Genomic DNA, 14,954 nt, shown 5'->3' with positions numbered 1-14,954 from the left:
AAAATCATGCACACACACGTGCACGCACACACACTCCATCATTATTACATAAATTACTGATTTGGCTTTGCCATAGATGCTCAGAATCAAACGTGCAAACTATACTCTTCATGCACACTTAGAGATGCTGATTTTAGAGAAGATGCTAATGGCTCAGTCACACTAGAGTAAAAATAGGGTAGCAGCGTCTTTGCAACTAGAGAAAAACTGATGGTTGCCCAGCAATTGCATTGAGTTTTTTCATATTCAGCAAATGATTGCAAGTTGCTGTGCGACCAGCTATCAATCACTTTTGCAGTGTGATTGTGCAAGTTGTCTTGTGGGAGGCAGCCTGTCTCCCAACAAGTGGGCTCAGACTGAATGTAAATAATTGCAGTCTAATTTCTAAACACTGATATATTGCCAACACATTGCAATCAATCTGAGCCAATGAATGAAACTCGTCCGTGACATGGGTCTTTGCAGTAAGGGATTTGGCTCAACTTTGTGGATGTAGATGGCAAAAAAATTGAAATTTTTGTTCATTTACTGCAGTTAATTGCCATCTTATCATAAGCAGATAGCATATAATTGCTAACTTGACCCAATTCAATTGCAAACTGAGGGCAGACCGACTGTATCGTATTACCATTCTAACATTTTGACGTACCAAAACAGCTTTGCAGATGGCGACCGACTGCCCATGCCAGAGACTCCAACCATTGTTTTCCGTAGTGTGACTGTAGCAAGCCTAGTGCTCAATATTTATACATAGAGTATGCAAACTACTTAGTTTTTTTTTTAGGGGCAGTGGAGAAGAGCTCCAAGCATGGGGCAGAAGATAAAACCCAGAATATCATCATGGCTATGAAGGAACGCATGAAGATAAGGGAGAAGAACTGCCCTGAAGTATTTGAAGTGATCCAGGAGATGTTCCATATCTCCAAAGAGGACTTCAGCAGCCATCTGAAAACAGCCAAGCAGGCTGTGTTGGAAGGGACCTCTAAGTGGTCAGCCAAAATCAGCATAACAGGTTAGCCCAATTTCTCATTATACCAGAAAGTTCATCGTCCACGAAAATGTCAAAAATGGGTCATAGCATACCAGCAATGATATGGATTTTTTTTTATTTCCCTCTCATTTACACATTAGTCATCAGTTAGCAGATGACTGATAATTGCTTCTCAGTCAGTAATATCTGCTATGAGTGACCCTTGACTCAAAAAGCAATTCAACAAAACTGTCAGAGGCCTTGTCAAATGACAAGCAATGTTATATTAACGAGTTTCATCTCATTAATAATCTCTCTGACACCAGACCACAAGCAGAAACACATATTTATTCATCTGCAGAGAAATTGTAGATGAATAAATGTGTGAGAAAGAGAAAGAAATTGATCTGATGATTTGAGGAGAGATAATTTGCTTTTAATACCATGAGAGTTATTACTGGAGATAATATAATAAATAATTTTTCCGGTCATCTTCTAGATGACTGCGAAAGAATTCTTGCAATCATCCACTGTCTAATTGATTTGTGTAACACGGAAGGAAGCTATGTATTTTTGATAATGCTTGATTTTTGTATCTAGTGCTAATAAAAACAAGAAAAAGTTATCAGGTTTGCCATGATGCTTCCCAAATGTTAAATGATGGCACATTAAGTACAAAACATCAGAGATGTTGTAATAAAGAGGCTATAATGACTTATTACAGTTGAACAGTAATTTCTGCAACTGAAAGAGAGCTTTATGTCTTTTTCACGACCATGGTAATCGCTTTTACAGCTATACTGACACAACTTTGCAGAATATACTTTGAAAATGAGACCCCCAAAAGCAGCACCTCAAGCTTTCTCAGATATGCCAGTCAAAAATGTCTTGCCTCGGAGTGCCATTTGACAGCATTTTACTACATATTCAGATGGAACACATTTATTCTGCTGAGGTGGTGGGGTTAGGTGTAGGGGATGGAGGATCTGGGCTCGGGGGTGGATTATCAGTTCCACAGGTTACATAGTAGTTAGGTGTGTCCTAAATGCAAACGTAATATGATCTAGTTATATTTTTTCTTACCTAACTTCCTGTTTTTTGTTTCTTTTGTTAAACAAAACTAACCAGCTGAACTAAACATTTTTTTTGTTCATATTTAATTATGGGTGTCTTTGCCTCTTTGATTGTAAAACCTCAGCTGTGTTTTGTTGTTTATATGGTCTGTCCTGCAACACGCACACACATAAAAAAATTAAATCAATAAAGCCATAGGCATGAAATATAAAGATCTGCTGTTAAAATATTTATCTTCTCTGAAGATAGTTCTAGATGACCATGTTATGGTTTATATCGTTCTGCAGAGTGAATCTGGGACATGCATCTGATTTCTGGGATTAAACATTTCTCCCATGTATGTTAACTGGCTTCTGAAAGAAGGTCAGAAAGTTATATTTGTAATGTGGCCGCGGACAGCGATCCATCTCTGAGGCCACTGTGCCAGGTCCAGCTCATTTATTGCCCATCTTGCATTTCTCACAGTGTCAATACAGCAGAGAGAAATAGCAACAGAGAAGGTGAGGCGACAAATGGAGATGTAGGGAAAAACAGGCAGAGGACTGGGAGAGCAGAAAAGGAGAAAAAATAAGAGTGAAAGAGACGTGACAAAGACCCATGGTTACCTCAGTTGATTTTCCGGGGTAATTATTGAATACTCCATTTTAGAATGTAGGCAATATGTTTTTATTTATTTACTCTATCAATCATTAGATAAAAACAGACTGGGATTAACTGTGCAGCACAGACAGTGAGCATGGGGTGTTCTGTGTTTGTTGAATGTGCACAGTTAATTTGAACCTTTGCCACCCATAAACTAATTTTACATTTGAAAGTCTGCAGCACCCTCTTTCAAACAAGTTATCCTTCTTTATCTATATTTTTTATATTATTTCATAGCAATGTTGTTTTGAGATGATGTTTCTTATGAAGCAGATATGCAACCAGGCTCCTCTGTTCAGTATCAGTTCCTCATACTAAAAACACAGCATTTTATGCTACAGTGTTAGTCAAGCATGCAGCATGGGAATCTTATTTCTCTATTGAAGAGCTTCACAACAATTAATTGGTTTCTGAGATCATCAAATTCGCATGAAATGTAACAATTCTCAGAGTAATTTCTCATGTTTACTGTTAAACAGGAGTGTGCATAAAAAACAGAAATGCAGACTAGGTTTAAATTAGTTTTTGTGTATACTTGAGAAAATTTAAACCCAGACAGCCGCATGGGATTTACAGACAGGATTCAATAGAATTTAAGTTTTATAAACAGATTTTGTTGTGGGATAAAATTCTGTGAAACACCCAATTTGCCTCTGGTTTATTCTGTTTAACAGAGGGAAGTAGCAAGAAATAAAAAGCTGGCTTTCACAGACAGAGCTAAGATATTAGAACTGTTCAGATGAGGGTAGTGACACTCCCTTTTATGGCAATCTTTCATCAGAGGGATTTGCGGTCCATTTGTTATTGTTTGGGAAATATACAGAAGTAACACGGCGAGTGGCGAATTTAAAATGCTGCTTATGATGTAAAAAAATGTTTTATAACAGCAGCATGTCATGTCTGGGATTGAATTCTTATATAAAAAGGTGTGAGGGCAGCGGGTTTACTTGCCATTGGGTAATTTTAACAAGTGCTTTATCTTAAGCATACATGTGACCCCTTTAAGCATATGTCAGTTTCTCAGACCTCTCCTTTACCACAGGATGCCCTGAATTCTGAGTACCCCCAAAGCAAGCATGCAGGCTGTGACTCCCCAAACCTCTCTATCCTGCCTACCAGCTCATGTCAGCATTGAGCTGAAGGATATATATGTACCCTGAATTATTTAGACTGTCACTTATGCATATTTAATGCTGCAGTGTCCTTTTTCCCTTTTATGGCACGGTGAAATACTACTGTCTCTCCTCTGCACCTTCCTCTGTATGTGGAAGTAAGATTCAGAATCAATGAGTTTTCTCTGAAACCCAGCAGTGGGCATAAACACAGAGGTGGAAACCTCATATAGCCTAGATGTAGGAAGGGATAATCCATAGACAACACATACAAAAAACAATGAATAATGGCTGTTGTCAAGGAGCCAGAGAGCTGCTTTGTTGCATTGGCTATTGCAGGCTGAGTGTGGCAAAACAAGCACTTTCTTTAGTTGGGATGTGAGAAACGTGCAGCTTCTCGGGCACACTCTGAAGCAGGTTCTCAGTGCCTAAAAGAATGACATATTAAATATGCTTAATTTGAGTGATAACTTAAAAAACTGTTTTAGAAACACACCATGCTAAATACAATGCTGCTTTAGAGGGCATATTGAAGCAGTGTTATTAATGCCAGAGAAGTCAAACATTCAAAACTATGTCATATTTACAGCTTGTAGTACTTAAATGACCCACCACTGATTTCCAGTTATCTCCTGTCTCCAGTTATGAGTGCGCAGGGTTTACAGGCCAAGGATAAAACGGGCTCCAGCGACCCTTATGTAACCGTCCAGGTGGGCAAGACCAAACGCAGGACGAAGACCATCTTTGGAAACCTCAATCCAGTCTGGGATGAGAAGTTTAACTTGTGAGTTCTCTCGATAAATTTGACCTCTGCCTGACCAGATAATCCTCAGTGAGATAAAGAATGATCTGTTCAAGGGAAGTCTTAAGACATCTTAACAAGGCAAATAACACAGGTCATAACCCTGCTGATTCAACAATGAAATGAATTAAAGCTTTACTGCTTTAGTTGCATGCGATTATCATTTTTCTCCATTTCGCTTATTATTGTTAATATAGTCTATTCTCTTAGGTCTGCTAGCTAGCTGGCTTGACAAAATACAAAGCCCCAAGCAGAAAAAATGAGTGGTGGTTCAACCTTTTTGTTAAGGCAGGTTCCCATCATAGCCCATGAAAGATGGCATTAGAACCATCACTTGAAATGAACTCTTATTCTGTCCAAAATCAACTGATAGCATATCATGTCCATTAGATCCTGAAACAGATAAGAAGTTAAGAAAATTGATGGAAATTAGATCTTTAACCTTTAAACTTGAATTATTTAAATACAATAATCAAGAAGTGCTTTCCCAGTAGGTCTGACATTATTCCATAATGATAGATGGAGGATGTGGATGTCAAAGTAAAATGCATTTTGCTGTTATAAGTGTAGTCCTATTGCATCGCCTTGGTCACCTCTCTTCCTTTCAGTTAATATACTTTATATTCCGAATTATGTCCACGCAAAAAAATATAGCTGTTAAAATATATCACTAATCTAAAACCAAGTAAATTGTAATGAAAAGTTAAACCTGCTTTCAGGAAAATATTTTGAACCTAAACTTTATTCCCAAATCAATAGTTTAGAAAACACAAACACCTGGCTCTTTTATAAACCCTGTGGGATGCTTGCCGTCTTTACCTTAATTAACTATCTTTCATTTAGATGAGTACCAGAATTGAAAAAAACTAAAGTATAAAAAGGAAAGTGGATTTCTTCCACTTAGTAGCTGCAAATCTTAAACATAGGATATGACATTAGTTTTTCACTAGTGCTGTGCAGATACATGGCTTCCCACGATTATTGCAGTGAAAAGTAATAATAGTAAGTGCACCCCAAACTGATTTGTAAATACTCATTATGCAGTTAATAATCAGATATTTAGATATTTAGCCTTTCTAGATGTCTCTGTTAAAACTAATAGAAAAACTACATGCACATATAATTTGACCCAAGTTTGGCCCCAGTCCACAAAGCTTCAGCAAAGCAGTGCATATTTATTTCTTTTCCTTTTTCCTTTTCAGTTTAGCTTTAATAATCCTCTGTTTGTAGATAGGGTACTGTTAAAGGATCACAGAGGGTTTTTCATGTTGACTTAGAGCAGGAATGGCATTTTTCATTTCCACTAACACTAAATTTTCCGGTGTTTTTTTTTTTTTTTTGCAGTCTTTGACTGTAATACTCATGTGTTCCTCTTTTCATGTAAAATTAAAGTGTTTTTTTTTTTATGATTCTGTTTTGGACTGCTTAGTGGTCATGATATTAAATATACTTATAATAATCATAATAACTTCTTAGCATATGGTTGTACTTGTGTCCTTTGGAGATTTTCTGAATGTTTGTGTGTTTTAAGCTAGTCACAAACAAAATTCCACACCTGTAATGAGGCTCCAGTTGTGGCTGTAATAAAGCTCTTTCCCATTACTACAGGGATGTAGATTAATAGAGCGATACATTACTGTGTACTTGGCAGAGAGCAAAGTCCCAGACTAGTGCGGCAGCAGCAGCCAGTGCTTTCCCCAGAAAGGGATTAGCTAAAAAAAAAAAATCCCCAAAAACTGCAGAACTGTTTTCTCTCTGGCCGTCACATCCAAGATGTCATTAGAACAAAATGTAATCTCTCAGTTTGAATTCCAGAGAACAGTTTGACCCCAGAAGTGCTTTGGTCAATGATGTTCTGTTTAGCAGCGTCATTATTGTGAAGCATCTGTCAGCTGCACATATGCAAGGATGCAATGGATATTTTACAGTGGAACTTATAACTCACAAAGAAATAATCAGTGCTATGATGCTTAACAGTGATCCTGGTGAAATGTTCAGCTTTATTCTGATAAATTTAGTAGGTAGTAGGGAAAAAGTAAAACTAGAGATCCAGAATAAAGGTCATGCAGTGTCTTGAGGTAAATCTTCCTGCCTGGCAGAGAGACGTTCTCCAAAAGTATGGACATGATAGGCATTTACACTCATTGAAACACAGCAAAAAAATTATTTAATTAAAAAAAACCCTAATATTCTTAGGCAAGAATTGTTCTCCATATGCCATGTAGGAAAGGCTCGCAAGTATGTGTGTATTTGAGCTTATATTTATGCTTCAATTGTACATTTGACTGCCATTCCGCTCTGCTGAATACCCCAACCTGATGAGCTGTCACTGAATATGCCTTTGCTACTATTGGTGTTTATGTTACTGTGATATTTTTTTTTTTGCTTGACTTGACGTAATCAACCTCTAACTTCCAGTGAATGTCATAACGCTACCGACCGCATCAAGGTGCGTGTGTGGGATGAGGACGATGACATCAAATCACGGGTGAAGCAACATTTCAAGCGTGAGTCAGATGATTTCCTGGGCCAGACCATCATTGAGGTTCGCACTCTCAGTGGGGAGATGGATGTATGGTACAATCTAGGTACGTTACCATTGTGTGAAAATGTGATGACATCAATTACTTTTTGTGATGTACAACATGAATACAATGCCCAGGTTTTGACTTTTATTCATTTATCAAAGTGTTAGACTTTCAAATGGTAATATTGCCCCAACACAATAGCCCATACCAAAAAAAACCCAACTAAATAACTAAAAAATTAAAATAAAGGATGCACATACATACCGTTGCTGCTTCCAAGTCACTTTGCAACCTCTGGCCCAGCTTCTCCTTATAATGCTGTGTTGGGCTTGTTTGTTTGACGCTTGCTCCGTTCTGTATGTTAGTAGGGAAAGCGGTTTCTTGCTGCTGTCCCAGCCTCAGGCTTTTTTTGTATACACGTAGACGAGCAAGGAGGTATGCCCTTTCTGCCTCAGGCTTTCGATGTGTGCATGTTGAAGGGCAGCGAGGTCTCAGAACAGAGCCATGTGCAGAATATAAACTACTACAGATGGAATAATAATTTTCTTTGACTAATGTGATCCTGACTGAAATTGGGTTTTGGATTAAGATGGGTGGCGGGGTAGGTTTGAGGGGTATGGATGTAGAGTCGTTACCAAAATATATATAAATATATATATATATTGCTTCCCAGGCAATCATTATTATGATTATTGCACATTTTGCAAAGTTCACACAGTATGACAGCAATGCAGCCTCATTTAACCGCTTGATGTCTTCCCCCTTCGCTTTCCTGTTACATTGTAGCTGCTTTAGCAGCTGATGCTGATAACTGCTTTTGAGATATAATGTGGTTTAGCTGTGGCCACCATTACTGTCCATGCGCTTTCGCGCTATCTTTCACTGTATCTGCTCTCATATATCACTGGTTTCACAATGTTGCATGAGGTTGAATGGCAGCATAATGGAAGATCGCACTTTTGCTGAGGTATTACGACTGGCGGGTGTTGTCTTTGTTTGCCTCTCGAGCTAAACGGAAGCAATTTGTGGTAATAGTGACCCCTTCCCACTGCTGCTGCTCTATGCCTTTTTAAATGTCCACAATGAATGTTTAAACAGGCCTTTGCTGGAGTGGGTGTCCACCCCTCCAGCTGCTCTCCTCTCTAAGCCTCTTCAGATCCTCTTCAATCTGGTCCTTTGCGTTTGTGTCTGTCCCTTTGTGATGTTATTATTTTTTACATGTCTCTCTCTTGAGCAACTGACTGCAGAGGAAAATTTCACTGCTTTGATACAGAACAGTTGAACTGTATATGAGAGCACAGAGGGGCACCAGTTAAATGTCTGTAAAGAACCCCCACAGCGTCATTAGCTACCAGACCTGTCAATGTCTAATCCAGACCTTCCCAGAGCCATGGCAGGGGGGGCGCGGGATGAAAAGGAAAAGATGAAAGATGAAAAGGGGGAAAAAAAACAAAACGCTTGGACACTGCTAGCACGGGCGCCTACAGAAACGCAAAGCAGGAGATGAAGCATAGCTGAATATGTTTCCAAACCAACTTCATTCTAAGCCAAAGACTAGAAAATATGATGAAGCATATCTTCCCTTTGGCTTCACCTGCACAAGTGCCGAGGTAGGTCTCCCCTGCAGAATTGGTTTTCCCTTTGTCGGGAGCAGCGCTGGGCTCTTCAAATCACGGACAAACAGTATCCCACATTCTTGATTTTTAATTCACAAACACTTCTTGTAATGACTAACTACTCCTGACATTTTGGAGATATACATACTATACTATACTTTATACAGTAAAGTTACAGTGAGATACAAATAATATCAGGCTGATCCTGCCACGATTTGTCCCCCCGGTTCAAATCACGGACAAACAGTATCCTACAGCTGTTCATGTTTTTAAACCCATTTTGCACAGAGAGGCATTTTTTGAAAAATGTATTGATAGCAATGTTGAATATTATTACACAGGAAAAAAAAACAACTACACGTAAAATAATCACATCGTGACGCCTTTGTCTTTGTAAATGGAGGGACAGTAACTGTGTGTGTATGTAAGCATGTAAAACCTGCAGATAGTCAGATTAACAGTATTTTGTCTCTATCTGCCATTCTGCAATTCATCTCATGTAAACAATAACGTGGCGCACAGCGTGACGTGAAAAAAGGCACATACCTTTGACGTTGCGTGATGAACTCTGTATTCCTTGTCCACACATAAACACAAAAAAGGAGTTTTAAAAAATCTCAGTTTTCGGTGATTGGAAACGCCGTTTACGTGTGGACGAAACAGCTGTGTTTTCAAAAATACCCGTGTAGGTGTGGACGGAGTGTAAAAGAGTTAGTAGTTTACCTGTAATTTATTGCAGATTACTTGTATTTGCTTAATTGTTTACTAAATGTTTGAGGTGTGAAATAAACCGCAATGGAGCAAAGTATGGGTGTGTGTGGTCGGAGGATGTGTGCGCGAACATTTTTCTTGTAAAACAAAGGGGGGCCTAGCAAAAAAAGTTTGGGAACCACTGGTCTAATCCATCATTCTTCTGGTTCTGTGTTTCACTGAATGTGGATGTGTAGAGTCAGGTGGATCCCCCAACATGAACTATCCCAGCATGCAGTGGGACTCGATGTGCCAAGTAAATTCTTTAACTTTGCGGGAATGATGCATGCTTCCCTCATGTGCTGAGGTGATGATGGTGGAAGAGAGTGATGTCCAATAACTGTTAACTGTTTTGATATCTGTCAAAGGCCATAGCGTGATTCATTATTTTCATGCTCATCAAACCACTGAGTGACCCTTCATGCCCTACAGATGGGACCAGTGTCTCTCTGGAAGAGACCACTCCCATGAGGAAAGAAATATTTCATCTTGGGATAAAAGAGATCACCTGAAAACAACTTTGTATTGATTTGCGCTGACCCTTCTTTCTAAGGTGAAAAATAAACCCAACCCGTACCAGCAAATTACTCTCCACAGAGTTACCCAATCTCCTTACTGTACGGGTCGTTTTTTTTTTTTATTTCTCACATGTGGTCTTTGGGTGTTGATATTTGCTAGTGGAGAATTAAACCCAAAAGGTTATTGTATGTCATTATAAGTGTTATTAATGCCTCTCGCCAAGATTTCTGTGTCAGATTATGTCATAGATGTATTTTAATGTTAGTCTTTGAATGTTTTACACAGTGTTCCTGATTTTTTAACATTTGTCACACTTTCATGTTTCACATTGTCAAAGACAATATTCCAAAATGATAATCCAAGTAAACACAACTGGAGTTTTAAAATATCCAGTTAAGGGAAAAAGCTATCCAAAACTACCTAGCCCTGCGTGAAAAAGTAATTGTTAAACCATGAATTAACTGTGATTAACCACATTTTTTGGAAAGAGTTCAATTCAGTTTCACTAGCCACACTTAGGCTTAATTATTGGTTAATATTGCTAGACCTGTTGAATCAAGAAATGATTCAAATAAAACCTGTCTGACAAAGTGAAGTAGACTAAAATATCTAAAAAAGCAACACATCCAGTGATGTGGAAGACTCATTGTCAGTTATCACAAATGCTTAAATGCAGTTCTTGCTACCAAAGGTGGCACAACAAGTTATGAGGTTTAGGGGGCAATTACTTTTTCACATAAGACCAGCTAGGTTTAAACAACTTTTTTCCCCTGATAAATGAAATAATCATTTAAAAACTCAATTTTGTATTTACTTGGATTATCTTGCCCTAATAGTACAACTTGTTTGATGATCTGAACAATTTAAGTGTGACTAATATGCAAAAAAAAAAAAGGAATTCCAAAGGGAGGAAGCACTTTTTCACAGCACTGTATGTCTCTTCCTTGCAGTGTGGTCAAGGATAGATTTATAAGTGATGGACATTATTAAATTTGATGTTCTTTTTCAGAGTAAGGTCACTTCTTACAGGCTTGAGCTTGTATCTCACGTTCTCACTCTTTTTCTCTCCCTTTCAGTCTCTCTCATCCGTTTTTTTACTGTGTGCAACAAAACTTGTAAAGATTAATGTGCTTTATGTCTTTAACTTGTTTCACCATCTGCTATTGTGAAGAAAAAAATTGTCAAAATCAATGGCCCGCAATTTAGAAAGCTGTGCAGAGTAAAAAGAACAAATTACCAGTCCACACTAGTCAATCTGGTGCACGATAACCACACTGCATAGCTCAAAATATAGAAAATAAAAATTGCACCCTGTGTTTTGGATAGAATTAAAATTGAACAAATATTGCCATCTACTCTCCTGATAATTGTAAGTTATTCTAAATGTCTAATCCAGCTCGTTAATGTTTTACAGATAAAAGAACTGACAAATCTGCAGTATCTGGTGCCATCAGACTCAAGATCAGCGTGGAAATGAAAGGGGAGGAGAACGTGGTTCCTCCTCATGGCCAGTACACCTGTTTACACGAGGTAATCAGCATTTGATTTGGTACTAGGAAAGGTTGCTGCTCTAATCCACTGATCATTGCCACAGTTCTAAGCATCATGTTTATAAAGACAGTTACAGCTATGATAAGGTTTTTCATCAGCTGGCATGCACCACCCTAAAAAACTGTCATGACACCGTGCTCCATCACCCTAACCTGTTCCTCTCTTATCTCTCGTGCCACTCACAGAACCTTTTCCACTATCTGACCGAGGTGAAGAACAGCGGGGTAGTGAAGATCCCGCAGGTGAAAGGGGAAGAGGCGTGGAAGGTCTACTTTGACGATGTGTCGCAGGAGATAGTAGATGAGTTTGCCATGAGATACGGAGTGGAATCCATCTATCAGGCTATGACGTTAGTACTACCCTGATCTATGGCCTTTTACCTCACCAATCTGTCAGTGTCTCATTTACCAGAGTGGAAGGAGAAAAGGAGATGTGAGAAGGACGAGCGAAGGAGAACTGGAGTAGTAAAGATGTCTCCTCAGCAGAATCAGAGCTTGGAAAACTATCGAGCTCCCAAGTTTGATTGATTAATTGTTGGTCTCATGGAAAAACCTCCTAACCTGCCTTTGTCACATTGATCATGGGCACACAAACAGTGTTGTTTTCCTCCTTGCTTGTGTCGGTGATCCTCTGTGACCCTTTCTGTCTATAAATGTTTATCTCTTTGTCACCATCGTGACCCCCAAACACATTCCCCTGCAGTGACACCACTGGAAACATTAAAACCTTTCAATATTGATCAAGGTCATGCAGTGACATTTGACATTGTGCTGTGTTAAAGCAATTGTTAACACTTTAGAAGTCTGCACAATACATGCATCCATCATCCAGTTCACTAGCAGCAGATTTATTTTTTTGTCTTTGCACAGCATATTTACTTCAACCCAGATGCACTACTTTACATTCCCAAGTTTATTTTTGTATTTTCTGAATGGATTTCTCCTGTTCTAAAATATTTGTGTGTACTATACTCTTATAAAAAAAACTATTTTTTACACTGTTATATAAACTCTACATTTATAGCTTGGTTCCACCACAGAGACAAAGTGAATGCAAACACTTGTTGCTCTGTGTGACATTGACAGAGCTAGTCAGGAACTACTGCAGTGACATTAGTACGAAAAATAACTATGATCTTTAATTAAGGTTTACTTCTCCGTTTTAATTGTCTACACACGAGCCTGGCTATCTTGAAGCTATATTATCTCATGTAAAACTTAGTATGTTTAAGCTATCTCTTGCTTGACTATGTGCCAAAGTTTGAGGCCGTTTCATAACTTCAAAATAAAATATAGACGTTATAGATGCATAATTGCAAAAAAATTGGTCATTTGAGCCAGATGCTTGCTAGGCAACATCATCATATTTGATATAGATGAGGTCCTTTAGGTGCTTACTGTGTACCTGTGTGCCAAGTTGGGTTGCTCAGCTCTTCCTTCTGAAGTCAAAGAGAGATTTCAAGTGTTCAACTTCTGTAGATGCATATCAGATGTTATTGTCATGACTCAAAAAGGATCAAGTGTTTTTGATGTTCTAGCTGGATAAATGCTATAAATGAGACATTTCAGCCCATTGGTAGGTGGCTGCTAGGGAACATGATGGTGTCATAATATTTGATGTAGATAAATCCTCAAGATGTGCCTGTGTGCCACGTATGTGAAGCATTGTCAAGGAGCTGTTCGTGGATGGACAGATTGACATTTTCTATGTTTTAGGGGAGATACCTATATGGGGATTTAATTAAAATTTTGCTTTAATAATTTATGTATATATATATATATAAAGTACTGTATTATAGTAAGATACTTTTCAGTATATCACATAGGCAGGTAAACACAGAAAATAAAGCATCCTTTACCAGTTGAAATAAAAAATGGGTTTTAGAATTAAACAGGTAAAGATAGTCGCTTGCATTATATCAGCTATTATCTATTGTTTGCTAATGACTTTTACTGCAGTAATTCATTAATAATGAGTCATTGAGTATCTCTGCAGTCTGGTTTCTGTATGAGCTGTTGTTTGAAAAGCACCACCGAAGTGCACCTTTTAAGCTCTCTTCCCCCTGCACTTGTTGGGCAGTCCCAATAGCTGACTATGTAATTAACTGCTGCCTAACTAAATCAGACCCTAATTACACACAGATTGTTGGCAAATTGAATGGAAGGCTCAACTCATATTTTTGCTTTCAAGTTTGAAAATCAAGTGATCAAACAGGACTGATAATTATTTTCAAATTATTTGCTTAAAATTTGTTAATTTCATTTATTAACCACTGACCTCTGAGTATGTTTGATTCTCGCACCACCTACTCTCTTACCGATTATGATTTAACCCTGTGGACTTTATCTTTTCTCCTGCTGGCCCTGTAGGGCAAACATGCAGCTGAGTTTCTTTTTAACCTTGCAAAGTCAGTTTTAATTGTTTCCAAAATCCATCAGTTGTTATCATACAATATCCACACAAGAAAGGGGTGCAGCTGCTACAACAACAGCCCAACTATAGCACAAGCATTGTTGACATGTTGGATCATATTGGTGCAGCAAACTGATGGAGAGTTGCTAGCTGACATGTTGTTGATTCACTGTGACAGTCCATTGTATCATATGAGGGATAGCCACATTATTTAAGGGCAGTAAGTGGCCTGATTACCCGCTTTATCACGTGGAGTTAATGCTTCAGGCTTGAACCTTGTTTAACCATGGTGTTTCTCATTATGTTTCATCAGGAATTTATGAAAGGTCCTACCTTTCTGTTTTCTTCATCACTGAACCTTGACTCTGAGTAACTCCTGACATCATGACTGCATAAATCACAGCAGCTGTGAAGGCTCACTTTCCCTCCGGTGCCCTTTACAACAACTCCCAGCATACCCCTCCCTCATTTTCGTTTTTCTTCATCGCACTCTATCACCACTCCCCTGTCTCCCTGTCCGCATCTCTCATCATCTTTTTTTTTTTTCATTTTTCCTAGCTATCTGAACCCATTAAATGATATGTGAGTGTGTAGTACATCTCACCCGCTAGTAAAAAACCAAAGCAGGATAACTTTAGGGGAGGCAATGTCTTCCCTCTTGAAAATAGGCTCAGGAGATCCAGCTCTAAAAGCACCATGGGAATTCAGCGGATGCCATCATCACTCTCTTTGCATCATTCACTTTGCTCTCCTAACCCCAAGTGCTCCTGGGTAATTTGGAGGCTGAAAGCAGAGTAATTAAATCGGCCTCCCAATGAGAACATGTTTGTGTTTTTGTGTGTGTGTGTGTCCGCTCCACAAAGAAGAAGGGGGTGTAAATCTGCTACCGTTACTCCACATAACTCTGTGGAAGTGATGACTCACTCAGCAAGATGTTCTTAGTTTCAAAATGTCTGTTTTCAGTCTAAATGCCCGACT

The 14,954-nt window shown here is 38.6% G+C and overlaps 1 protein-coding gene across 3 annotated transcripts in view; it reads left to right on the top strand.

Annotated features, from left to right (window-relative positions):
* The window catches only part of unc13c (unc-13 homolog C (C. elegans)), a 115,280-nt gene that overhangs the window by 34,384 nt on the left and 65,942 nt on the right, over positions 1 to 14,954 (top strand). For all 3 annotated transcript variants that reach the window (XM_084929933.1, XM_084929926.1, XM_084929938.1), the window contains exons 8-12: positions 785 to 1,012; positions 4,441 to 4,582; positions 7,019 to 7,188; positions 11,428 to 11,543; positions 11,750 to 11,913. In XM_084929933.1, the coding sequence (XP_084786059.1) occupies positions 785 to 1,012; positions 4,441 to 4,582; positions 7,019 to 7,188; positions 11,428 to 11,543; positions 11,750 to 11,913 (820 nt within the window). The remainder of the gene's footprint in view (positions 1 to 784; positions 1,013 to 4,440; positions 4,583 to 7,018; positions 7,189 to 11,427; positions 11,544 to 11,749; positions 11,914 to 14,954) is intronic.

Source organism: Perissodus microlepis, chromosome 1 (genome assembly GCF_051167445.1).
Source record: "Perissodus microlepis isolate ML-2025 ecotype Zambia chromosome 1, ASM5116744v1, whole genome shotgun sequence".
NCBI lineage: Eukaryota > Metazoa > Chordata > Actinopteri > Cichliformes > Cichlidae > Perissodus > Perissodus microlepis.
The sequence above is the reverse complement of the archived record's forward strand: the minus strand, read 5'-3'. Positions and strand labels throughout refer to the sequence as shown.